At 42.9% G+C, this 27,781-nt stretch overlaps 1 protein-coding gene across 18 annotated transcripts in view; it reads left to right on the top strand.

Moving 5' to 3' along the window:
• SLMAP (sarcolemma associated protein) overlaps positions 1 to 11,171 on the top strand; it is a 79,065-nt gene extending 67,894 nt beyond the window's left edge. For 17 of the 18 annotated variants that reach the window (XM_085235886.1, XM_085235897.1, XM_085235890.1 and 14 more), the window contains 5 exons: positions 1,260 to 1,580; positions 2,682 to 2,799; positions 3,484 to 3,655; positions 4,670 to 4,804; positions 9,216 to 11,171. In XM_085235886.1, coding sequence (XP_085092012.1) covers positions 1,260 to 1,580; positions 2,682 to 2,799; positions 3,484 to 3,655; positions 4,670 to 4,804; positions 9,216 to 9,305 — 836 coding nt within the window. In that variant the 3' untranslated portion in view covers positions 9,306 to 11,171. Of the gene's footprint in view, positions 1 to 1,259; positions 1,581 to 2,681; positions 2,800 to 3,483; positions 3,656 to 4,669; positions 4,805 to 8,141; positions 8,232 to 9,215 lie in introns of all 18 variants that reach the window. The other variant, XM_085235887.1, reaches the window with a different exon arrangement.
• The last annotated feature ends 16,610 nt before the right edge of the window (positions 11,172 to 27,781 follow it).

A 27,781-nucleotide genomic window follows, 5' to 3' on the forward strand; every position in this document is an offset into this window, starting at 1 on the left:
GCATCAAGCATCACATATAGCTGTTGTGAAACTCCCTCTTGAGCAGTTTTTACGCTGTATCAGTTTTCAGCATGACTCATTTACACTCTGTCATCTTCTATAATGGATTGAACAAAAATAACTACAAGAAATCTGCGAAAGCTACTGAACCTTGGTTATCTCTCCCGTGCTTTCTGCTGTCCTTGTTTGCCCTTTGCTTCAGAAAACATAACAAACAGTTATAAGAATGTAATTCTTACCCTCTGGTATTTTGTATTAAGGAAACAAAGAAATTTGATCTTTTCTTCTCAGAGCAATTCTGAATTAATTTTGGTAATTGCTTCTTCCAATGATTGAAAATCATTGAAATACATGCGAACGTTGATTGGTGTACTTCAGAAAGATAAACAAAAAACACTTTGGAAATTATACTTTTTGCTTCCATCAGTCAGAGTGTAACTATTTTATCCTTCTTATGGCCATACTTTCGTTTCAAGTATTTGCACAGGATTCTATTTGCATGCATATTTATGAAAAATAGTCATGCTCAGAGGGGAGATGCTTTTATTAACCAAACAGTTTTGAATGGGAATAATTTAAAAGGTTTGCTTCATGCAGTTGAGAAATGCTGAATAACCTAACGCTTATGTGACTGCTGCACGTTTACAGCCAGTCATGAACAATAAAGGACCACTTATGGTTCAGTATACTAGGTGCAGCTGTCACTTCTCATCCAAAATTCATCTTGACCTTTGCAAAATAGTTTTTGCAAAGAAGTAATTTTAATTCCTTTACTACAGGTTTGGAGAATAAAGTAGAAGCTAGACTCTGTGCCTCAAATGTTTAAAGACATCACAAATTAACTTCAACTGCTGAGCAGGCAGATGTTTCCAATGTAGCTTTGCGGATCTGTTTGGCTTGTCACAGAAGCTTTCTTTCATTCCGTCTTGTCCTCTAATCCCCTGCATCTTTTTCTATAATCCTTGTTTTGCTTACAACCAAGTTGGATCTAAATCTTGGTTTCAGATTTCAGGAGAGTTGCTTTTATGTTACACAGGAGAACTCTGTCTAAGAAGGCTTTGTCCGACCCTAATTCTAGTTTCTTTTAACTCTCTGTCATGCATGACCCCATGTCTTGTTTAAAGGAAAATCATTTGATAAGGTTAACATACTTTTAATTGCATTAGGTTATTAAATATCAACAAGTTGATATTTTCAAAAATATTTTTGTTTTTTCTGTAAATACAGTTTGTAAAATCATAACAATGTGTGTTTTCCAGCTCAGTTGAGGAGGTTACAAGAAGATATTGAGAATCTTCGTGAGGAGAAGGAGAGTGAAATTTCTAGCACTCGAAATGAACTTGTCAGTGCTCAAAATGAAATTCTGTCACTTCAACAAGTAGCAGAAAAGGCAGCATCAGAACGAGACACAGATATTTCTGCTTTGCAAGATGAACTACAAGCTGTACGAGCAGAATTGGAACGGTGGCGGAGAGATGCCTCGGATTATGAAAAAGAAATTGTCAGTCTACAAGCCAATTTTCAGCTTAGATGTCAGCAGTGTGAAGAGCAGCATAAGGAGGAGGCTGCTCGTTTGAAAGGTACTTGCTTAATAGGATGTCACAGACCAACACTAACAGCATCATCCTTCCCTTAAATTAGCTTAGATACACCTCTGATGTCAAAAGTAAGATGAATATAATGCTGCTTGGTAAACTTGTGCTGTTAGAGGAATTGATACAGCCACAGGTTTCCAAAAAAACTTGCAGAAGATCTTTATAAGGAAATATATATAATTTGAGCCTGTAAACGGACAGCTTCTCAACTTTTTTATAGCAGAGCTTCACTTGAGATATTGAGCTGTATGGCTCAATAAAATTTTTAATGCAGTCTCCATCTGTGTTACAATACGTACAGAATTAAAGTTTTATTCTGGAAACATGATGTAGAGATATAAAAGCATTTTGTACAAACCTATGAGACTCACTCATTTGCACTTCACTTTACATGTAGTGCACTCACTAGGACTGGTTGAGAGCCACCGTTCCAGGCCTATAGCCTCAGGTCTTGGATGATCTGCTAGGGGAGTTGAGGAGCTGAAGCATTGTACATACTGCCAAGAAGCTGGTATATGTAAAATGTGTTTCGAATTCTCGGTCAGTCAATCTTTTGAAGCTGTCAGAGAAGCTTTTTCCAATTCAGATTACAAAATTGATAATTGATAAAAATCTATTTTGCCATGGATTGATTTATTTCAAAGGTCTCATTTTAACCCTTCAGCTATTATTTTATGTGTTCTGTTCCATGGAGCAGAGACATAGTATCTCATTATTATTCATTACTTTCAATTTGTTTCCTGTTTTCTGCCAAGAAGTGAACTTCTTCAAATATGCTTTTCTGTCACTTCTTCTAACACACTGGAATAGACCCATAAACGAGACAATTTTCTACCGCTTTGTACCTTAAAGAAGCTACATTAAGAGGGGCACTAGCTTGTGTGATGGCACACAAACTATTCCTAGTAGCAGGAGATACAGTTGTAAGTTTCATAGATCCTTGTGATAGAATTCATGTAATGTGATTATAATCATTTGAGATTTACAGCTAATAGCAGCTTTTCCAATATTTACTAGTGGGACTGCTTGACATATTAGTGAAATTACTAATTGTTAATTACTTGGCTTAAATATTATTAATTACAGGTGAACTTGAAAAGTTGAAGACAGAGTGGACTGCTCTGGAAGCTGAATGTGTCACTCTAAGGAAGGAAAATACTTCTCTTGCATCTGAACTTCAGCGACAAGAGAAGGAGCTTTCTAGGTAAGGAAACAACAGGCTTGTCTAGGAAAGTGTCATAGAAGCTTAAGAAGATTATTCTTTTTTCTTCCCAAAAGTGGTTCTTAAATGTCTGATGGTGTTTGTGATAAATGGGTTGAAAGTTCCTTAGTATCACAGTTTTTGGCAGAACATGCTTTCATATCAGTCAGTTATAGCAAGCTTTTTTTTTTCCCCTGCAAATGCTTCTGTATTACTGCTCAGGTATTTTAGAAGGTATCCTGATTTATTTTGCTCTTATCTTATGCCACTGAAATAAGCAAAGAAGCATTCGTGCAAGTAACTGAAATGCTTCTAATAATCTTGGACAGGCTTCTTCCTTCAAATCACAAGTTAGTTTCAAAATTCTTTGGAATGTATAATAGTGAATAATAAAGTAAATAAGAAACTGAAGACATGAGAATGAAAGTATTTATAATCTGTAATTAACTTAATTTAAACATGCAAAAATAAGTGCATATGTATTTAAAAGCAAGTCTATGGCCTGTCTTTTATATCAGTACTTTGCATAGGAAATCAGTGTTGATCCTTTATTCTATGATTTCCAAGATGATTTCTCCATATTAAATAAAAATAACGTGAAGCTCAGAGAACGAAAACTGGTTTTAAACAAATAATTTCTGTTTAAATTTGAGGTAGAAAAGGAACCAATTGAATTTTGTTTTTCAGCTCTCAGAAGCAGAGTTTAGCTCTAACCAGCAATATAAGTGTTCTTGAAATGTCTCGAAAAGAACTTGAAGATCAGATGGGATCTTTGAGAGAAAAACATCAACAGGACGCAGCCAGTCTAAAAAGCCAACTCAGTGAAGCTGAGAGTCAAGCAAAGGATGTTCAGAAAGAGGTAACAGAACATTCCTGTTTTGACTTAATCCAGTGCCCTGTGACTTTCCTTTTATTTCAATATAAAACAAGTAAAAACTACAAATTTTTTAGTAATTAAACTTTTTCTTCTTTTAATTGCAAGTACATTTGTGTTAGCTAACAGTGTATAAACTGGGAGTCAAATCTCGAAGGAAGACTTAAAATAAAATGGCTTGTGTTCCCATTCTGGGAACTTAAGTTTACTTTCATGCACTACCTTAGAGAATATACTTATAAGCTGATCTGTCAGGTGAACCCTTATTCAAAATGTTTCTGATCATCACTCTATTAAGTCTTGTTATGTATTATGAGTCAAAATGGATTTTTTTTTTGTCAATATGATCTTTTAGCTAGATTTACATTTGATTTCACAACAGACCTACACATTCCTAGAGGTCTGTTTGTCCTTTCTTCAGAGTGGATCATCGGGCTTTTACAGATGATAAACAAGTGCATAAGGAAAAGCTAGCATTTCAAGCCTGACTTCTGAAAATCATGTCTGGAAGAAGGCTGTCATCTCCATCAATTACTTGTTTATTTTTAGGAGCAGCTTGAGTGAAGTTTCCGCCAGTCACTGCTGTTAGTTTGTGTTTCGCAATCTTTTTCTTTGTTTTGTCATGAAGTCATCCCTGTCGCATTCCTTACCATTTTTGGAATTTGGAAGGAGCAGTCTTGCTAATCTTTGTGTTTGTAATCAGATGAGTTTGTAAAGATGCTTATCCTTTCAAGTTATGATAAATGCCAGTACTGAAGGCCATTGGTTCTGTGCTTTCTAATCCCTATTAATGACAAATCCAAATAAACTTGTTTTCAGTAGATAAAATTGAACACAGAGTAAGATTTTTCTTTCTTGCTTTTGTAAAGAGAGAGTGCATTGATCCAAGGCAAGTTACACTAGGCACAGTGTAGGCAGAAAGGAAACCGTGCACTAAGCAAATGTAAGCGTGTTTTTGGGTATCCAGATGTCTGTAGCCTTCTTTCTCTTTGCATTCAGTATGAAAGAACACAGACAGTGCTCTCAGAACTGAAGGCGAAGTATGAGATGGCTGAACAAGAAAAACAGTCAATCACAGAAGAGCTTAAACAGTGTAAAGAGAACTTGAAGCTGCTGCAAGAAAAAGGAAACAACGTAAGTCTGTACAAAATATTTGGGGAAGTCTGGTTATGACACTGACAGTTTTCTTGATTAAGAGAACATCTAAGTATTGAACAGAAAAGGCTGGACTTAAAAAGGAGCCATGTACCATATTGCATGCAAAATTCCATTCTGGTACTACCTATTAAATCTGTAGGTCATTGCACGAGTACAATTATATATACAAATTAGATTTACATGTTGCATGACAGTTTTAAAAATAGCCTTACACTCTTGGAAAAAATTCTAGCTTAACTACTCACTAAGAACTAGGCAAAACTTCCCAGTTTCAGAGACTAACACGTGGGTAGAAGCTGAGAAAACCTGGATCCAAATGAGTTAAGCAACTTTCTTCAAGGTGCTTTTATTTTATTAGTGATTATTACGACATGTATTCCCTCCTCAGTCTTGCTTATGCTTCTTAACAGTGATTATCCCTGGTCAGCTCATGCTTTATACATGCAATTGAACCATCCTTTCTATCCACTCATGGAAGTAATTCTTTTCTGTTACATTTGGATAGGTTGTGTTGTTAGTATTGAGTTTACAGCTAGAGACAACATTTTTTGTTGGTTTTTTTTTTAATACTGAGACTTCTGAAATCCTTCAAAAGTTAAGAGTGTGACAAATGTTATAAAGTAATTACAGCCTTTTTACTACTGGGATGGCTGGTTTCTTGTCCTTCCAGTGCTGCTTTTATGAACCCCCCACATGGGCAGCACAAAATAAAAGATTTACAAGTACCATTCTCTAAAGTTATCTGTGTTCTAGGAGTGCAGAATAAATACTTATTCCATAGCCCACTTACTGAAAACAAACCTCTGACATAGTAGAGTTAACAAAGCTGTGAAGAACTCAAAGCCATTCTCATTTTTTTGGCTATATTTTCATGAATGGGATGTTAATATTCTCTTGGAACATACTTCTGCTTAAAATTTTCTGTAATGCCTAAATAATGTTGAATTACTGAAATAGACAGAAGTACAAAAAAAAAAACTTTCTGAAAGAAGAGATCATACTAAAATAACTGCAGATGTGAGACTCTTCTGCTTTGTTAAAACATTAATCTCAGTGTTAAGTTGATTCATGAAAAAGGAGAGGAAGTTGAGGAAAGAAAAACACTGTGGAGGGAATTGGAGAAGCTTGCAAGGTAAGGGAATTTTTAGGAAGAATTTGGGGTGATTGTCAAAATGATATAAAGAACCACAGCAGTTGCCAAAACATTTTTAAAGAGGAGGTACAAGATTTGAAGCCTGAAGGTTAGGCTGTGATGAAGAGCATCCAACCATATAAGGACTTGCAGGACGAGCTTGTTATTCAAGCAAGCATTACTCACAATCAGTAATGTAAAATATGTCTGTTTTGTGGAATATTTGAAGCATCATGAATACTGGGCTGACTTCCAAGGTCAAATTTTTGAAGTTCTGTTACCCTTATTTGCTGGAAACCTTATCTTTTACATTATTTGTGAGGACAGTGTCCTCAAGAGCACAGCTTCCCACTGTGGGATTTATTTATTTTTGCAGCCAATCTCTGAGTTTGCATATCTATGGATTCTAATACCAAACGCATGTTTTTGATGAAGCATCTAATTATGCATTTCTCTGCAATAGGGAGATTTTAAAAATGTATTTTAATAAGCTCATGAGGGGTAAAATTTAATCATTTGAAGGAAACCCCGTTAGGTTATCTGGTGGACTAATAAATACTAGAGAGGGCTTCTCTGTTCCTTTTAGAACATCATTTAAATATAAAGTTTTGATGCTTTCCCTTTCAGAAAGATAAAGGTTATTACTCTCAAAAAAACCAAAAACCCAACCAAGCAAAAAAGAACGGCAGTTTTGTGTTCGGAATTGCTTAGCAGTGTGGTGTATTGCTTGTGCTTGCATGTTTGTAGTCACTGATTATTTCCTGATGCGCTTTACATGAGGGATTTGTTTATGTGAACAGTTTGAGATCGTGAGCTGCTGTCACGGAGTTGACTGAAGCTTTTGGCGCTTTATTGAACACTGCTGTGATTATTTCTGCCCGTGTGCTTTCTTTGGGGAGATGGCACTGATTTGTGGCACCAATGACAAAAAAAAAAAAATGCATGGAAATCAATAGTTGCACATGATTTGTCTGTCTGATATTTACCTTGAGTACAACAAATCTGAATTACTGTAATGGCAAGAATTGAATGGCAAAGATCAGAATACCTACTAAGATAATTCTGAGATTTCTGTGTTCTTAACCATATTGGAGATTCTATGATTGACTTCCTCAAATTCAAAACAGAATGAGATTTTATTTACGGATCACAATATTTTAGGAAGTCTCCAAACATGAATTTATTGCGTATTTATTTGGCTGAACAAAATCAAGGTGAGTTCAGCACAAAGAAGTTCTTAAGAAATTGTTTAGCATGATTTGAACTTAACCTCTGTGTGTCTTGTATGTGCACAAAATATATAGGCTAGGATACGGAGAAAGCAGATGTCTTCCTGGGACAGCTTAAAAAGAAATTTTGTCCATTTTTGCTTCTAGTGTACTGTTTTGAGGATAGAGACTCTCGCTCCAGATTGTGAAGCAAAGGAGTTTCCAGTTAATTGAAAATAACTGAGAAAATGTGCAGATTCTTGTAATGAGGCCATAAGCTAAACAAACCCCTTCAGTCTTGCTAGCTGGTAGTTTGGCCCAGCTGCATCATTGGATCAATCTTCAGAACTGCATTTGCTCATAAGGCTGATGCTGTACCAGAGATGCTGATCTTTGTGGTATCTCTAACAGAAATATACTTCTCTCTTTATAGTAACTTAGTGCTGATTGTACATTGTGTTACAACCTTGCAAATGTCTGAACTACTGGGTTTGCCTGTGGACATAGTTGTTATTGATTCATTATGGAGGAAAGAGATTGTTTTTCTTGGAGGTTGATGATGGAAAATAGGAAAGGCGGAATGAAGAAGCAGCTGAAAAATTCAATCTCTGGTACGAGCCTTTCTGCCTTACGAAATCCAGTTGGGATTTCCAATTACTTGCACTGAAAAACTAAAAACAAATAGATATAAAATACAGGCAAATAACTCAAGATTCATTTTGTTTTTAAGTCTAAATTCCAAGTTGAGATGAAGTTTCTTAGAGTATTTTCTCCTTACTTGAACGTTCTTGTTCATTTGAGTAGAATGGTGTACTAACTTTGTATACCAGATTAGATAATGCTGTATTATTAGATGTCTTTAATACATTTCAATTAAAACAAAACTCACTGACTTATTTTCCCCTCTCTAAATCATCTTTACCTGATTGATTTATAGCACAAAGTGATTTTTAATATCCCTTCCCTTCTTTAGCCTTCCATATTACAACCCGTCCCAGCCGTATTCATCGGCCTAATCCTGGCTTTCCTGTATTGGTGTTACGGCCCATTGTGGTAGCGAAAGGTACAAGCACTACTGTTCAGTCGATGTATGTTTGTCCCTCTCACCTGTTTGTGCCATTTCTGTATAAAATAGTGCATGGTGAAATGCTCACAGGTATTTCTTTACCTGAAGCAAACCCTTCATTTAATATGCCATTCTGTTGATACTGACGAGCTGAACGATCAACTAATCATTTAACATCTGTCTGATTCCTTTAATTCTAACAATCAATTTCATTCTAACTGGTTCTGAACGTGCCTCTTCTAACTTGGTCTCAGTTTGTCTTTAGCAAATGGGCTACTTTTTGCACAATGCTGTGATGCTAGGGCCTGTAAGAAAGCTTGTTTGCTTAATTAACTATGAAAAATGAAGAGTTTGCCTCTAAATAACAATAAAAGTCAAGCTTTGGTTCTTATTTACGGACTAAGATATTCCTCTCTGGCTGTAAACACTTTCATTTTTCTCACTTGCTGTGAAGAAGATGGAAAAAAGACAAGAAATAGGTGGTTGGTTTGTATTCTGACCTCTCAGCTTGCATTTCTCTACCGTCTCCCAGTGTGTTCTTCTCTTACTGTCATCATAAAATGTCGTGAGAATCTGCTAGAAATGATTTTGTTAGGATCTGTTATGAACTGATGTCATAGATCTGGATTTAATCCTTCAAAAGCCAAGTTAAAGATGTCAGTACTGCATAAACCTGTCTGGCAATCACTTTGCTCAAGTGCTGTTTTAAACATCTTAAGCCCTCGCAAGTTGAACAGCCAATTTCTTCGAGGTGCGTATGGTAACGAAGCTGAAATATGGAACTGCCAAAGGTGTGTCCTCAGACATGAAGAGTTCTGTCCTGCGTTCACTGCAGGTCAGGGTTAGCCTGCGTAGGGCTCGTGGGTAACGCTGTAGTGATGCCTATCAACAGGTACTCAGGACTTTGAGGAACCACGGGGTAAAGTGATTAGTATGAATCAGAGCAAATATGATATTGATTTTTTTTTTCTCTCCACACAGAGACAATGGCCTTGGATGCCTGTGATGGCAGCTTTGGTTGCTGTGACAGCCGTGGTGCTGTACCCAGGCCTAACCAGAGCTTCTCCATGAGAACTGTTGTTGAATCCATACACCGTCCTCCCTTTAGAAGCTGGCAACATTCATATACTGAGGGAAAACAGATTAATTCTCTTCCTTTTTTTTTTTTTTTTTTTTTTAACCTCTTAATACAGCACAGCTCTGCGTGAGAACAGCAGTAGGGTCATTTGCTTTAAACTGTATAAAATGTATCTGTCTATAAAGAGGGAATAAAATTGTGATTCATCATACTGTGAGCAATATTTTTGCTTACAATTTCATGCAAGTTTTAAATTAGTTTGTTGGGATTCTGAATACTACAATGGTGGCCTAAAGTAGATTTCTTGGTACCAAATTATTTATAATGGCTAGGTTTGTGGGCACGTACTTTAGAATCTGATTGCCAGATTTAAAAGGAAAAACACACTTTGGATGTTGGACACCCAAGCCAAGTAACCTTACAGAAGCTTGGCAAACAGATGCAGTGCGCTCAGTGCCTTGCAGTGTGATGTTCTTTAAATCTAGTATGCCATTTTACTTGCTGTTAGTCACTGAGCTGTTGGGAACAAGGCTTAAGAAAACTTCTTACCACTCCTTTTGAAGGAAACATATTTTTCTTTGATAAGGATTCTTTTATTAATGATTCTGAGGGGGAAAAAGCCACAATTCATGTCCAGCCTTAAAAGAGATAGATACTGATGGTGGAGACCAGCCTAGAATATTTAGTGTGCGTGTGTGCGAGTGTAAGCATGTGTGTGTTCCTGAGTGAACTGAGGTATTTCTGGGAGCAAATACTTGGTCATTTGATGGACATAGTGCAGTGATTCAACTTACATTAACTTTACTTTGAATGTAATTTATTAAATTTCATATATTTAAAGAGGTGCGTTCTTTAAAAGTATGAATACTTCTTCACATATCACATTGTATCAATTTATTTTTTCAGTCATTTGATACTTTCTGACTGAGCTGGGGAAGCTCTTTAAATAAGCTTTTATTGATGTAACTTCGTTATGAGAACTGCTACAGTACATCGTGATTAGCTGAAAATATTCTAAGTTGCATAAAATACTACAAAATTGGAATCATCTCTGGTGATGTATGGGTCAAATGAAGATGATTTTAATTTGGTAGTAAAACTTTGTGCATCCTCATCACATGGCTGTAAGTAAGATGCAGTGGTCCCCATTACAAAGTTTATTTTCCTTTTCAAAGTACTATAACTATTGCTATTTGCTGACTTTTGGTGGGAATCACTGTAGATAGTGCTGAATTAAATGTAAACTATAGTTATTCTGTTCAGCTCAACAGTTCTGTCAAAAAAGTTTATTAAAGACTTAAACAATATACTGAAGAATGGTAAAGTAAAATGGCTTTGCTAAGGGAAACTTCAAAACAGGGAGGTAATCTCAGCAATTAAATTGGCTTTAAACAATTGTATGGCAATCGACAGGTAGTTTAAATATTTAAATAGAAATTTAGTATATAACTTACCTTGTAAGGTTTTGAGGGTCATTGTCCTTTAATTAAAAGTTCTGTCTTAAGTTACATGGGATTTTCTATGGGGAGGATTACTAGTAATGGCAAAAATAGTCCACAAGTGACTTGTAGAAAATATTGTCATTTAGTTCATTCATTTCATCACTTTCAGTTGCAGGAAGCCACCCAACCACAGAACACTCGTATGCCAGTGGTACTCAGTACCTCTTGTATATAGGTTATTGCAAATATTGTTCTGAAATGCTTACCTTCAGAATTACATTTTTTAAAGTAAATAATTGTTTTAAATCTATTTTGTAAAGATATAAAAATACAATAGAATTTCTGGAGTACAGATTAAACTATTTGCACTAACACACGTGATGTGCATGTTTTAATAAAATAACTTTACTCTCCCTATGCATGTTTGAGTTGGATCTCATTTGAAAAACAGTAGACTCATGCTAAGTTTCTTTTGTGCTAGATACTGCCGTAAATACTAGGCACAATGTCTGCAGCATGTTCAGTAATACAAAAAAACTTTTTTTTTTTTACATTGTGTTTCACATTTGCACTGGTTTAAGTTTTTGTCTAACTGATCTCTCTCCTCTCTGTGGCTTTTGGAAAGAAAGGGGGGAGGAGAGGGCCATGAAGAACATGGGAACATGACTGCTGGAGAGAAACTAATAGTGATTACATCTGAAAGTTGGATTGTGCCTGAGGCCGAGGTCATGAGCTCGGAGGAGCAGTGGATTTGGAAAGCCCTTCTAGGGGAAGGGAGCCTGCTGCTGCCTTCTCGGGTTTTAGTACCCCAGCTCCCCGTTTGTCCCTCCTGCAGCCACTGTTCCTTTTGCAGTTGATTCTCTTCCCTCCTCCCTGCTGGTAGCACGTAGACATGGTGTGAGGAGGTGGAGCAGAGGGCAGCAGCACAGCCTGCCGAGCCCTGGGGCTGGCGGTGGGAAGGGGTGTGAGCTCCTTGGGACCAACCCCGGGGAGCCCACAGCCGCTGGGTGCCCCACGCTGAGCTGCGCTGCCTGAGATGTAGGATTGAGTTTGTATTAAAGACAAATGCTGCGTTCTGAGAAGTCTTCAGAGAGCTGAAATTTGAGACCCAACGTGGATGTATTAAAGGAGAAAGATTTAATTGTGTGCATGTGTGCATATTTATATTGCATACACAAATGCATAATACACATTGCATGGTGTTCATGCTTACGAGTATTCCTGTGTTTCCCTAATACTGTGCCTTTCCTAGGAGTTATTGACATTTGCATGTTCAAAGTTATCAGGAATCAACTAAAATGCACAGTTCACTCTTTTTGGGAATCCCTGGATAATGGTTGGAGAACGAGAGGTTCCCATTCTCCAGTGCTTTGACACTGAAGTTCTGTAGGCACTCTATCCACAAACATTTCAGCTGTTTTTCCTTGTGTTTGTTTATGGTAAATATCTGTGCTCTTCGACACTCAGATTTAGGTTTTCTTTTTAAAAGGTGAGGCTGGATGAGCTAAGCCTTGCAGATACTTCAAGAGCAGCTTTTCACAAAGCATTTCAGATGCTCTGAATGTTCTTGTAAAATAAGTGCTCTCAGCTTGCACTCAACCTTGAAGTTTTAAAAGGTTTTTGTAGTAAGAAAGTCTGAGAATTGTTGGTTACTAGCTGAATTTGGAAGATTAATGTAATATCTGAACACTTGTTCTGAAGTCTTGACTAAGGCACTTCTTTTTTTTTTTTTTTCTTTGACTTCCTTTCAATAGAAATTCTGCTGACTTTTGGAGCTTACTGCAACAGCAAGCCTCCTATTTATAACATGAAGAATGCAGTGTAACCTTGCTATTCCTTGCAGATGAGCTAAAGAAGTTTCCCAAAACCTTGGCCTGATTTTTCTTCCAGACTGTTTTGGTGCTAAATGGAGAATTGTGAACCTGCACAATGCATTGCAAAGTTCTCTTACAAAGCATCTTAGTGAGATTTAGTATCAAATGACTGATGGCTGAGGCAAAAGGAATCATATGTGCATGCATTTCTGGAGTATATTCTTAAGTTTTGAGGATTTTTAATCAAGTCTTCCGAAGTAGTTCACAGTTTCAGCGCACTTTACATAACATTTTGAATGTCTCCTGCCTTAATCTGTGTGGTTCTGCCACTTGCAAGAGCCATTTCTTCAGCTTGAATCTTCTCTGACGAACGTGCTGCAGCTGTGCACTGGGGCTGGCCAGATCCCACCTGCGGCCTTTATTCCCTCTGGGTTTTCATCTACCATAGCAACTCATTTCAAGATTTTGAGACTTCATTAATATAGTGATAGGATATAGGAAGGAATTAGAAGCCATATTCCTCTCTCTCCATGTTCCTCTTCTGTATGCCTCTGGATTTGTTTGAAAGGTGATTGTTTCCAGCAAACAACTGCACCGAATTCCTCAGTCCAGCTGTTTTACTTCTCCCATTGTGTGTGTGCTTATGGACACACAGCTCCTTCCTTCCTCCCGTGGCAGGAATGGGGCTGCGGTGTTTCTACTCTTCCAGCCTTCCTGCCTTTTTCCTTTGTGCCAAATACAGATCAGCGAGCAAATGTTTGCCCGCAGAGCCAGGATCTTCTGCTTGGAGAGGGCTGCACCCACTGCTGCTTTAAAAACCAGGTGCTGGCATAATTTGGCCTAAAGTGTGGGAGCAAATCAGCAGTTGAAACAAAAGCTTTGGTGGTGATGGCTCCCTGAGGCTCTGATTTCCATTCATTTGCAAAGGTGGAGGGAACACATGTGGCATTTCTGATCTGGGTATCGCAGTCATGAAACTTTGCTGATTGCTTTTAACATCAGAAAAGCATAATGTCAAATGACAGAGTGTATTTTAGAAGCAAGGAAACCTTTATTTAAGAACTTCAGAAAAAGAATTGTTCGCCTGTCTAGGTAAGTTACCAAGCAGTTACAGGACTCTTGTTTCAAAAAGAATAATCGTTATTTGCTGTTTGAATTCATCTAGTCTTGGCTCCCCTCCATTAGACTGCAGTGCCAATCCTTCTGAAGGATGTCCTGCTACTGCAGGAGTTGCCCCGATCCAGGGATTTCACACACTGGGATCAAAGTACCTTCTTAATCCTATTTTATAGGAATGGATTGAGCTGCTTACATTTTTCTTTCATCCCTCTAGCTTTTGCTGACAACTTTCAAATTTTTCTAATTTAGTGAATGTTCTTTTTTTGGAGTGGATGTCAGAACAGAACGTACTCTTACAGTAGTGACCTTACTGACATCGTGTAAACAAGAATTTTTGTATCCCACTCTGATGGTCCTGTTTGGCCATCTCGCACATCCCCAGGACCTTTCTGGTATTGATGGACTTCTAGCATTTGGATTTTAATCTTGTGAATCAAATCTGCATTCCTCACATTGGTGTGGCCCTGTGGTATCTGACCTTGGAGTACTGCTCAGCAGTAACGGTTGCAGTTGGGCAATACAGGGCAGGAGCCCCATCCCATTATTGCTTATCCCTTCACCCCCGTGGGGTTGCTGGCTTTTTTCACCTCTGAGATTTGAACAGCACTGACTGTTGAAGCTTTTCTACATTTTTGATCAAAAACTGTTGAATTTTAGCCAGCGAAAACCAGAACCTGCAGCACAGATGGGAAAACACTCATAGGATGATTACATTGCTTAAGGTGGTTGTTTTTTTTTTTAAAGTCAGCTATTTTTAAATCTGGATTATTAGCAGCAGTGAGAGTGCAGTGATCATTTTGATTGGATTGTGAAATGACTTACAGAAGCTGTGGTACAGGAACACCAACACACTTCTTGAGAAGCTGCTTTTGCCCATTACTGCCACTTTCCTCTCCAAGGCATTTCTAATTCCAAATCAGGTCCAAATTTTTCAGCCCATTGAGTTTTGCTCAACGTTTGCAGTGCTGGAAGTGAAACGTTTCTGCTGCACAGGTGTGTGTGTGTGTGTGTGTAACTGCTGGTGGAGGCTGTGCTGGTGTGTGCTGGATAGGTGATGATCACTTGTAACTGTGAGAAGGAAGGGTAGCACTGAGATGGGATCATTTGACTCGTGTTTCTTTCAGTGCCCTTTGATGGGGATTTCTTCTTTTATGAGCACCACACACGTACTACGGGTGTTGAAATGAGAGCTTTGGTATGGAATGGAATTATTTAAATCTTATTGCGCTAAATCATTAAGTTTATATTCTATTTGTATATTTCTTGTTAGGGGTTTTCACTCTGGAAAATACTTCTGTTGGATATGTCATCAGTTTTGATGTGACACAAATACTTGTCTTGAAGGATATAACAGCTCTTATTTAAAATGTTCCAAATATGCAATATGTCTTTTGGGATGAATAAATGGTTAAAAAAATGAACAAACAGACAAGAATAAATCTACAACAGCCCAGCAAGCTGATCTGCATCGTGCATAGTCTTTCATTCAGCCAGACCCAAAGCTGAGCGCCATGCACTGTCCCAGCAGCACTGCAGGCCTTGGCTCTGGGCCGCAGGGAAGGAGCGCTCCGTGCGTGGGCCCCGCGCTGTTGGCCTGGCCCTGGGCCGTGCTCTGATGCGTCTCTGGGTGACTTCTGTTTCTTTATTGAAGGCTAAGCTGAGAGTTAACACTTGGGTGTTCTACCAGGTGTGTTAGTGTTGGCACCACCTGTCCTTGCTGTTCTCACTGCTTGGCCTCCATAAGTGCTCAGCAAGTCGGTGGATGTCAGCAGGTGCCACTTGTTCCCGCCTGGAAGAATTCAGTTTGACGCCTTTCCTGCAGATGCTGTTCTGTCAGACTGCCCCTCTGCTGCCCTCTGTCACACAGCAACAGCCTGAAATGAGATACTGGTGGGAACGCTCAGCCTCTGCTGCCATGCTCCTAACATTGTGTGCCAGCGCGATAAAACAGGAGGCACTGCTGTCAGAGCTGCCCTCGGGCATGCAGCAGTGCCAGCTGATTGGCACTTTGTGTTGCAGAATGTAGCTGTGCAGCTGGGCTTAGCAATAGAAGTGCACCGCTCAGATGTTTCCCCGCTTCGTGGCTTGTTGTACTGGCATGGCGGTGAGCGCAGAGCAGCACTACTCGCACTCGGTGCACGAACAGCTCGGGGTGGCTGTGTACTGCTGCCTTTGCTGCCATGACACTATGTGCTGCAGCAGCCCCGCATCCCTTCTCTGCTTTATCAGATGTGTGGGATCTGCACTGCCTGGGCTGTGCTCTGCTGCTGGCTGCCCTCAGCTGGGCACACAGCGTGTGATGGAGCTGCGGTCTGTGTCAGGATGGAGGATGCGGCCACAGTGCCAGCAGAGATCTCTCAGAACCATCTCAATTCTTCTCGTGTAACATGGTGTTAATGTCCTTCATTTAACGTAGATGGGCTCCAGTTGCCATGAAAAACATTTCACACTGAAGATTACTAAAGCATGGTAAGTTCTCATTCTAACAAATAAAGACTGGTTACTGGGTGATGAGTTATATTCTGCAATTAGATGGTTAATGTTTCTTCTTTATTTCACATACTCTAACAGGGCTCAGGGCTGGCTAGATGCTGCTGGCTGGGGTGTTTCGTGGGGAAGCTGCTATGTTGGGTTTTATTTTTGAGAGTTTAAGAGCATGTTGGAAATCTTCTACCCTTTTGTGGTGTGAAAGTATGAAGTTGCAGCTCTGTAACGGGAAAGCTGCAGCCTGCAGGGCGAACTTGCAAGGCTGCTCATCTTGATGAGTAGCAGTGCTGGCAGTGCTGAGCCGTGCCAGCGGCTGTCTCTGATGGGGTGAAAGGGGCCGATGAGTCACAGTGCAGTCACATCCTGTGAATGCTGGTTGGGAACATCACCACCTCACCCTTCCTTCTTCTGAATAATAAAGCTGAAAGAAGGTGAAAAGAGCACTCTTGGTATGTGAAAAATGGAAGGCCAGTCCTTCCACTGTCTGTGGCTGTGCAGAGCGTGCACGCAGGTAGCTCACCCACCCGTAAGCAGCCCAGGCCCAGCGCGGTGTTTACAGAGCTCCTCTTGGCAGCCAGAGGAGTGCTTCTCCCTCGTGGCAACTGTTCCTTCCCCTCCTTTGTGTCACAGCAGCCTGCAGCCATCAGACGCAGTGCCTTGCTGGTGTCTGCGTTGCGCTCCTGCTGCAGGCTGGGGTGATGTGATGTGCTGGTGGGTCAGAGAAATGGGATCTGAGCTTGGTTCAGTAAATGCAATGATGCCTGCTCCAGTCTATCCAAGCGTGCAGGTTGGGATATCTGAACCTCAGTAGTGAGCTGTGATCGTGCTTTGAACATCAGCACGTTGACAAAAAGCACGGGTTTACATCCTGTAGTTGGGTTTTGGGGTGGGCTTCTGGCAGAACTCAAGCTGTGTGTATGAACACAGCTCCTGGCCTACAGGAATGCGTCTGGGCACCTAAGCTGTGTATTCATATGGCTTTTTGAATCGGGTATGCAGCGTAGCAGCAGCAGCTTGGTGCAGCAGAGCATTGCATGAAGTACCCGGACAGTTGGTCAGAATGAAGTTCTGCTTCTCAATACTGTTTTAATGGGATGGGTTCAGGCAAAACTAAAAGCATGTCAAGCTTTAATAGTTCCATATGTTGGAAGAGGGATGCTGGAGCTGTGCTGATCTTGGCTGAGCATCTTTTCATTTGCAGGGGACAGCTCAGAGAACATCCCCAAATATATTGGTTGCTTCTCAGTAAGTTTTACACCAGTACTGAAGCTGGAAAGGATGTTTTTCCTTCTTCTGTTTAGGTGCTGCCCTGCCCATTGTGTATAAAGCTGACTGTTCTGCAAGAAGCTCTCACTGACAGCTTGGGCTGTCAAACACTGACTTCAAATGTGTTTCATCACACGTTTCATTGTGGAAAATCCTTCCCCTGCAGCTTTCTGGAGAATCCCTGCCAGATGCTGCTGCTTCTGTTTTTCCTCAAGTGTGTCAGGCTGGTTTTGCTGAACTAAGCTACCTGTCACTGCAGCACACTAAAGCCCTCACATCCATGGCTGTGTTGTCTCTGATTGTATCGGCCTGGCAGCCCTGTGCTGTTGGTGTGGTGATTCCAGAGCTGCGGAGGCTGAGCTGAGGGCCTGGGAACACAGCTTGGTCTCAGTCACTGCTGGGGCAGCAGAGATTGCTATAGGAGGAAGCTCCAGGTGTCCTGAGAGGAAGGAAATGGGGGAGAAACTGGATTTGGGGAAATTCCCACAGAATGCCTGGGGGAGAGGCATCGGGAAGGGCAGGGTTTGGTGCAGAGGTGGGGGTGCTCCTGGGCTTTGCTCCAGAGGAGAGAAGCGCTCTGCAGGCCTCACAGGAACGCTCCTATTTCCTCAATCCCGTCCTGCTGTTCCCATCTGTGGTGGCAGTGCCAGGTGATGTGCTGCTGTGGCCGCCTGAGGGATGCTCCCAAGGGCAGTGATGAGGGTGCAGTGATCTCTGGGTGGAGACCATCGTGTGTTGGTCACCTCCTCCATGCAGCACCGCGTTGCCGATCGCTGTGTGCAGTGTGAGCCACTCTGCTGCCTCCTCTTGCATTGCCTCACCCACGGGGCTTCGCTTCTGCCGTCCCGCAGTCGCGACAGACAAAGATTGTTTTGAAAACTTCAAAGGATCTTTGTTCTCCTTGTGTTTTGTCTCGTTCTCTGGTATATAACAATATACAGAATGCGTATGGAAAAAATTATCTTTGCTTAAATGGTTTCTTCTCTGTGCACATGGAAAATGCCTTATAGAGACTTCCTGCAGCCCTACAGACTCAGACGATGCAGTTTACAGCACTGTTGTAATGTAAATCCAATATAAAATGAAATGAGATGGTTTGTTATTTTTACCAGAATCAGATGTCAAGTACTGCAGTCTTAAAGCAAAACCAAACCAACAAACCAAACCACCCCAAAACAAAAGGACAGAGCTTTGGAAAGGCCGTGGTGTGTGGCCTGAGCACAGCGGTTGTATGGACTGCGCAGCCCTGCTGTGCTGCTAATTGGACCCCAATTTTTGCCCTCGTTAGCCCTTAGGGCTGGGTGCACTGCTCAGGAGGAGTCCCATTGACCCCACTGTGACTTCAACCGTTACGGCAATCTATCTGTGGGAAGACACGCTCAATTCACACCCTGTAAGTCCAAACTATAAGGTAAAAGTAATCCCTTTCTATTCTCTCCTAAACAGAACTGCTCCTGGAAAGCAGAAACAAACCCTAGTAATTGCTCTATGCCCCGGGAGTCCTTAACAGAGCATCTGCAGACATGACAGGACCACGGCTGCTCCGGGATCACTGCAGTGTTCAGCAATGGCAGAGATCAGTTCATGCGTTGCTCTTTCAGTGCTGTGTGTGTGCTCGGTGCCGTGGCATTGCAAAGAAGATGACTTTGTTTTCCTGCTGCAAGGAGGGTGAAATCTTAACATCCCGAACGTATGGAAGGAGAGTTTTCTCTGACTGTCCAAACTGGCGTACAATGTAAGCTGGGGGGGAGGGGAGGCTGTGTGCATGCTCGGTGTTAGAGAACAAGCTAGTCGTGCTTCGTATAACAGCAATACTTTCCAGTTGCAGCTCTCCTACATGGAAGTTCAATCTCCCTCATATGGACAGAGGGAGAGCAATGAGAACTACATCACTTTCAACATAGCCAGTTTTCTAGGAATGAGAAAAGTATGTGTCAAGTGTGTGTTTCTGGTCACTTTTGCCCTTTTTTTTTTCCCTATGTTTCCATTTATACCCCTCTGAGTTCCTACGCTCTTACCTGGTAAGAAAATTAATGCGGTTGCTAAGCTCTAAGAGGGAAGGGACTGCTTCCTTAGGTCTGATCTGAGCAATATTACCTTTATTAATGTAAATAATGACATCATCATTGCAGCATGGGAATCTTAAACAGTTCTGGGAGAACAAATGTTGAGAAGGACATCCTCATGAGGCATGTGATTCCTTTTCACATGTGCATATTGGAGAGATGCTGTGTCCTGAGCTAGATCAGCTCTGGTCATCAACTTGTAATTTATTAGGAAAACCATTCACTTTTTTTTTTTCTTTTTTTTTCCAACCACATGTAAATTGGTGCTTGCAGCCTGCTGGGAAGTGCTGGGCAAAGCACAGCTCTGTTGTCTTTTTCAGCCTTCCTCCAGAAATCTGTTTTTGCACTCCTCCAGAAGCCTTTTGTAAATGATGCCTGAACCATAAAGCTCCAGTAACCGCTGTCTGCCTGCAGTGATTCAGTGTTAGTCATTTGGAGCAGTGCTGCTCGGGGCTCTGATGAGCTGTTGGGGAAGCACTTGGTTTCCTACCGGAGAAACATTTGCTGATGTCTATTAGGAAATATCACTGCATTCAGGTTTAGTCTCTTCTGCGTAGCTCAGAGTGTAGGAAATTTATATCCTTTCTGGCCAGAGCTTGAAAAGCGAAATGATACGCTGGCTGTAACTGCTGCCAGGGGTGAACATCTGCTCTACAGCTTGTCATTCAACTTCTAAAGCTCTCCAATCCTTCTGTCTGCTGGAGTGAGAAAGCCCTGTTTTCTCCTCACCTGGATTTCCTGTGCCAAAAGGAACATGTATCTAGTGAATTGTCACGAGAAATGTAGGCAATTCTCATTTCCCAGTGCCTGCCTCTGTGCCTGGATGAGCATCACGGAATCACAGAACGGTTTAAGTTGGAAGGGACCCTTAAAGGCCATCTGGTCCAACTGCCTGCAATGAACAGGGACACCTACAGCTCCATCAGGTGCTCAGAGCCCATCCAGCCTGACACTGAATCAGCAAGCAGCTTCACTTGTCCTGCCCATGGATGGACGGAACATGGTATTGATGTTGCCACTTCTCTCTGGCTTTAAGCCAGCTCTGTCTCAGTCGCTTTTGGGTTGGATTCTTGATCTCTGTCATCTGGTTGTTGCCTTTTCCTTGCTGCCGCTTGCAGCACTGCTGAGCTATCAGCTGAGTGGGGAAATGCTGGCAGGCTGACCCATGAGCCTGGCACCTGGTCCTGCCAGGGGTTGGGAGCAGGACACAGATTTGCTTTTTATCATTTCTGCCATGGTTCCCTGACTCTAATACCCAAATTTTAGGCTGAAATCTGAGGAACAACATATGTAAGGAAATTTTGACTAGTTTTGGAGAGTCTGGCCTCACTGGCTTAATGTTTTGGGTGCCACCTTTGTGCAAAGGTTCTCAGAAGCAGCTTGAGATGCCATTTACCTAGAAAACTTGCTGTGCCTGGTAGCGTTAGGGACGCACGCTTCTCTGCTCTTCCAGAGATCCTGGTTAGCCATCTGGAAATCTCATCCTGTGATTGCTCCAGAATCTGGAAGACCTTTTTTAACTACTAATCCCAGAAACAGATTTTCCCTTCATCCTGTCTGTCAACACAGCCTTTAACTTATTTTTATGGGCTTCAACACATGTTTGATGCATCACTGCCTTAGGATATGGGCTACGTGTTCCGGACCCTTCAGTGGTCATTATCTACATACAGCACTTTCTGGAGAGGGCCTAATTGAGTGGGCATTTAGTGGGATCTTCTGTGTGCCCTTCAAAACACATCTTTTTGCACACCTAGAACAGGAATCAGCATTGTTTAGAGTGTTATGAGTGTGAAATCCTAGGAAACTTTATTTTACATTGTGTTTTGTTTTGCTTCTGCAGAATTGAGTGATGTTTTCATTGTCATATGATGAAAATTGTATTAAAATGTACAGGAGTGTGTCTTGCACTACCAGCTCCTTCCACCCATCATTGCACACATAAAGAGCATCACATATAGGCACCCTCTGCCAGCTAAGAGCAAAACGAGGAGAAAGCTGCTGCCTGCTCTTTCTTGCTTCTTAAGGAAGAAGTCAGATGTAGCAACATTTCTTGAAAGCTCTAAATATATACTTATGGGCCCTGCAAGGCCCAGCAGGATATAAAGCCACCAGTTCCAGTTCTCCTTTTTGCCAGAACTTCAAAGCGTTTCCTTTTATGCAGTAATCTTAAAAGTAGTCCAAGGAAACACGCACACGATTACTTAGATATTCCAGTTATGCCACCAACATGGAAACCTAGATGATGATATTTTCCACAGGCAAAGCTTCCCTTGTAAGTTCAAGGCAGTAATCTTCTGCTTGCTTGTAGGGAAGATGCAGCCGCCATGGTCTGAGCAGTGGCTGCTGCGTCCGTGTTGGTGAGCCAAGAGCAATGGCTGTGATGCACTGAGCAGTGGGGCCATGACACAGCCACCAAAGTCCTCTTCTGTTTAGGGTCTGAATGGTTTTTAATTACAGTCATAACCTTCTGAGAGAGAAGCTTCGTGTTGACTCCCCAGTGCTAATTTATTGAACAATTTCACAGAATCGCAGAATTGTTTGAGTTGGAAGGGACCCTTAAAGGCCATCTGGCCCAACTCCCCTGCAATGAACAGAGACACCCACAGCTCCATCAGGTGCTCAGAGCCCGTCCAGCCTGACCTTGGCTGTCTCCAGAGATGGGGCACCACCACCTCTGTGGGCAGCCTGTGCCAGTGCCTCGCCACCTGATTTTAAACTTCTTCCTTATTTCCAGTCTTCCCTCTGTTAGTTTGAAACTGTTTCCCCTTGTCCTCTAACAACAGACCCTGCTAAAGAGTCTGTCCCTTCTTTCTTACAGCTGCCTCTAGTTACTGACAGGCTGCTCTCAGGTCTCTCTGGGCAGAACAGCATCAGCTCTCAGCCTGTCCTTGTAGAGAGGTGTTCCAAGCCTTGGAGCATTTCTGTGTCCCTTTTCTGGACGTGCTCCAACAGACCCATGTCTCTCCTCTACTCAGGACTCCAAATGTTAACTAAAAGCTCATGTAATAATTAACCAAATTAGTTTGGGCAAGACATGTTTCTATCCCAGAGACTTAATCTCTTCTTGAAAATGTTCAAAGCTGCAGTTCATCAACTTCTGCCAATATAGCTACGTCATTCAGCAATGAGTTTATTTGGTTTGCAAGGCTATTGCACAGGCTTGTTTTGTGCTTGCTCACTGGGCCGTGGCTGCTCTGCTCCAGAGATTATAACTATATCATACAAATATACAACGAGATGGGCATATTATGTTTATTACTATTATTGTCTTGTTTGGGTAAGTGCAGCTAAGCAGGCAGAGCCTGAGATCCTTTTCTGCTGGAACGACCTCATGGCAGCACTTGACCCGGTAGCCCAGGCAAGGTGGGTTTGTCCCGTGGTGCTGCAGCAGATGCTCCAGGTCCTGGTCAGAAGGAATTCCTGGAACGCTGAACAGCAGCCACAAGGGTCAGCAGAGACACATCATCCCATCATGCTTGAAGTGTTCTCAAGGACTACAGGAAGCGTGGTCAGAAATGAGGAGATCATTCAAGGATCATTTAGATGTAGAGAATTCCTCCTGGTTAAGCAAATATCCTGCTGAGTTTCTCCTGGAAAAGAATTCCATGTGTAAGTTTGTGTATTTTCCAGATTATTAGGGATGGGATACTAGAGAAACTTCTATTTCTCCGAGCTGAGTCTGTGCTGGGGCCTAAAGCTCCTTTCCTGGTTGGAAAATTTGCAGTTAAGAAAACGAAATAGGTTTTTATGAGCAATGTTTAGTTCAAGCGTTTGGCTGATTCTGCTGCTGCAAGCTTTAAGGTCAAAGTTTGATTCATTGACGTGTGGTAGCTTGAGAACTGGAGTGAAAGGGATGAGGAGGGGAAGTAGTCCCAAAGGTCTCTATTTTCTTGTCCACTAATACTATTTCCTACCCATCAAATGTATGTTTGACCTATGTTTCTAAATTAAGCGATGCAGAGAAAAACTTATTCCTGCAGGTTTTCCTGCCCTCTTTTTCTGCCCATTGTCATCAGTTCTGCCATGGGTGTGTTCGCTTCTGCTCTTTCAGGAAGGGAACCCGATCTTTCCATATTTGGAGACGTGTTCTGTGCACGACGTTGTTGTACAGATGTCGTGAACTTATACATATATTCCGTTAGCTTAGAGAATGGAAAATGGGTGTTTTATTATTCTTATTACTCACTAGAAATAATTTTAAAACAAGCGCCCTGTTCTCCGTGGGATGTTGTGCAGTGAGGCAGGCGTCGCGGGAAGCCGTAGCCGGTACCCTCCTTTTGTTGCTGTGTGTTGGTGTGTTTGCATAGGTGTGTGTTTGTCCAGGATTCCTACAGGGATTACTTTGGGGATCCATCTGTAATCTTTTCTCTCCCTCGCTCTGTCTCTCCTCGTTATCTCCCCGTTGCTGTGTGACCCCCAGCAACAGCACCTCCAAAAAGCCCTGCCCTCCCCCATGTTGGTACTTCCACTGCTATTTCCTAGAGACACACTCATGGAATCATAGAATCGTTTGAGATGGAAAGGAGCCCCAAAGGCCGTTCTGGTCCCACTGTCCTACAGTGAACAGGGACAGCCACAGCTCCATCAGGTGCTCAGAGCTCAACCAGCCTGACCTTGGCTGTCTGCAGGGACTGGGCACCCACCACCTCTTTGGGCAACATATCAATCCATCGCTTACAATACCCCATAGTATCTTGAGTGACGATTCTGAGCACTTCTCCTAGCTGTGTTCACAAAGCAGCTGCAAAACAAGAGGCCATCAGAGGAGGCAGGTCCACGTCCCGCCCTAGCTCTGTTACTGCAGAGCTGTGATTGATTTACTGCTTCCATAAATGTGGCACTGCCAAACCCAGTGATTTACCTGGGGCCACCCATGTGTTACACATGCACACACACACACACAAAAAAAGAAAAAGAAAAAAAGGAAAAAAAGCTCATCCTTGGAGAAAAAGATGAGTTGTCTTCTTTTTATCTTTTGGTGTGCAGTAATTTGGGAAGAATAATTTGGGAATTTGCTCTTTCCTGCTTGTGAAAAATAGAGGTGAGAACAATGGGAGCTGAGTGCAGGCAGCCCCAGCTGCCCAGTGAGGAGGGGAAGGTGCTTTGGTGTCCGCCTTGGGGCAGGATGTTGGCAGCTGGAGTTCTCAAGTGGGCTGAGTAGGGAGACAAATATTTTCCGCAGGGAAAACAGTGGGCTTGGCCATGCAGAGGACCCCATCGTTTTCCTCCTGGTTTTTACCATGTACTTCATGCTTTGCTCTGTAAAGCACTGTGATATAGTTTGTATACATTCTGTAAAATAAGTTGTATTCTATTCTATTGAAGAAATATGGATATAAAATAAAGTCAAAGGATGGAGTAAAGTAGCTGTGTGGTATCTGGACATCCTGTCCCCGGTCGCGTCGGTTGTCCCGTTCCCCAAGTCCATCCCCGGCCATCAGCTGTCTGACGCCAGGGCCAGCAGGAAAAGCCCCAAATCCCTGCAGCCCTGCAGCGCATCCGGGCCATCGGCACAGAGGTTACTGCACGGCCCCTTCTGCTCCGTGAGAAATTCCCCCGCTGGCAGCTGCTTAACCAGGAGATTGATGGAGCAGGGCCGTGGAAAGGGCCGGCCATGGGCTCGTCACCCCCAGCCGGCACGCACCCGGTGAGTCACGGCCCCACTTCCCACGCTGACGTCGTGCTTGGAGCTCACCCAGCGCACGGCCCGGCCCCAGCCTGGGAACTTGCAAGGAGATCACCCCGTGCTGCGGCTGCGGGCTGGTAACGCCATAAAGTAGGAGCTAATTTAGATTAATTGCACTGCGTGCGATGTTCAGCTGTAACCCCGCTCCTGGGCCTCCCTCCAGCACCGCTCCCCATTAGGTTCTGTGCCCTCGGCCCTCCTTGGGCTTCTCCGGTTCTTCTGAAGGGTGGAAGGAGCCCTCGCCCAACACTGAACCTAAATTCAGCCACGCTCCTTCCCCAGCAGCTGGGCGTTGTGTCAAAGCCGTCGGCTCCCTCCATCCAAACAACAGTGCTCGTGAGCTGGGTGGGCACCACTGCTGCTCTGCTCCTGGTGCTGGCACTCAGCGGTGGTAAATGTGTCGTTGCTATAAGAATCAAAGAATCATAGAACCACAGAATCCTTTGAGTTGGAAGGGACCCTCAAATGCCATCCGATCCAACCCCCCTGCAATGAACAGGCACACCACAGCTCCATCAGGTCTCACAGCCCGCCCAGCCTGACCTTGCTGTCTGCAGGGATGGACACCATCACCTCACTGGGCAGCCTGTGCCAGTGCCTCACTATACCTACTGTAAAAAACATCTTTATATCCAATCTAAATCTCTTTTAGTATGAAGCCATTTCCCCTTGTCCTATCACAATAGACCCTTCTAAAGAGCTTGTCCCCTTCTCTCTTATAGACCCCCTTCAGAAACTGAAAGGAACCTAAAAGGTTTCAGCTGGATGTGTTGATACAGTCTGGTTCCTATCTGAAGCGTGTGGCCATGTTCCTGCTGAGTGGGAGAAGCTCTGAGCCCCGACCCATGGAGGTGATGGAGGGCCAAGAACTCTGGGATCAGGACGAAATGAGCTGTGCTTGTTTACTTGTGAGTGCCATCGTGTCCTTGGGAGGACCCTTGTGCCACACACGGAGTTGTTGTGCTTTGATGTGATGCCAATGGGGCCGCTGTGGTGGGGTCAGGGTGATGTGCCCCACGGCCCGCACAGAGCAGCGGTGGTTACAGACACCTCCCAAAGAGCTCTGAGCTCTTTCCTGCCATGGCCATCCAGCAGCTGTTTGTCAACATGGCAGCCACCGCTCACCCCACCACTGCATTTCTTTCTTCTTCATTCCTTTTTATTTCTAAACAGCTCAACTTTAAAACTTTTAAAGGGCACCTTTATCAGCACAGACCACATTTCCAGGATGAAGCACATGGCTAACTTTGCGCTGTTACAAACTAGAGCCCATCCTGCAGCCCCGCAGCATCCCCAGCTGGGGATGCGGCCCCACCAGAGGCACAGCTCAGCTTTGGGCAGTGCTGGCAGCCGGCTTCCTGCGAGCCCTCAGCCCAGCTTATGAAGAGCAGCATGGAATGGAAGCACTGCACACGTACGTATGTGTGTTTTTACTTTAAACAAAACAGAGCAGGCAAATATTTATTTCTGCCCCCGCTGCCCTGAACCAAACTTTCCCACCGCACCGGATGGACATAATCTGTTATTTAGCTGGGTTTGTGGTGCCAAGCTTTCAGTGAGAGTGTTTCAGAATTTCCTGATGGGTTCTCATGCAATTATTGTGATTAACAAGAAGGTTTTCAGGCCGACTTGAAAGGGTCTGCAAAGCTTAGTGGTGCCCAGCCTTGCTACTTGCTGGCTGTGCTTTCTGCAGCTCTCTCACTTTTGAAATAAATTCTTAGGGAATCAAAGAAAATGGCATCTCAGAAATTTGTCCTATCTCTGCCCCTTCTGTGAGGAGTTTCTTCGAGCTGCTGGTTGGGTGGGAAGTCAGAAACATGCCTGTTCCCATATCAAAACAAGAAAAACTTAGGGCTGTAATAGGAGAGAAAAAATGACAGATCTTTTTTAAAATAAAAAAATGTGTTCTTAACAAAAAATGAGGTGCTTTAGTTGGCTGTTCCTGTGAAATGCCAACACCTGAGAGCGGAGTCTGTGAGCCCAAGTAAGAGGTGGGTCAGTGAGATGCAGTCCTTGGAGCTGTGCTGCATCCACCCAGGGTCCAAATTGGCCATGGCTGCCCCTGCGTGACCTGAGCCACCTTGTCTGGGTACAAAGCTGAACAGCCCATATTTGGCAATGGCCCCCCAGTGCCAGAAAGGTTCTGATCCTCACGAACAGAACTGTCTGCTTGTACCAACCAGCAGCGGGTTTTCCTTCGCACTGCAGGATCTGGGTGCTCCGTCCTCGCAGCCAGCCAAGGTCAGGCTGGACGGCTCTGTGCGCGTGGTGGAGCTGTGGCTGCCCCTGTTCATTGTAGGGGGGTCGGACCAGATGGCCTTTAAGAGTCCCTTCCAGTTCAAACGATTCTGCGATTCTATGTTTTGGGGCTGCCCTCGCAGAGTGGGGTTCCTCCTCTGCCAGAAGCAATTTCCAGCCTTGAAAGAGAAAAAAAAAAAAAAAAACCGAAAAGTGCTGTAAGAGTTTTTCTCTTACCTCCCCAGGCACGAGGGGCGGGGAAGGTCTGCCAACCCAGAAACGGTGGGAGAACAGCAGGCTGCCCGAAGCACAACCTCCGCGCTCCGCAGCCCCAGGCGCAGCCCGGCC

Source organism: Meleagris gallopavo, chromosome 14, assembly GCF_905368555.1.
Source record: "Meleagris gallopavo chromosome 14, MGAL_WU_HG_1.1, whole genome shotgun sequence".
NCBI classification, from domain to species: Eukaryota; Metazoa; Chordata; class Aves; order Galliformes; family Phasianidae; genus Meleagris; species Meleagris gallopavo.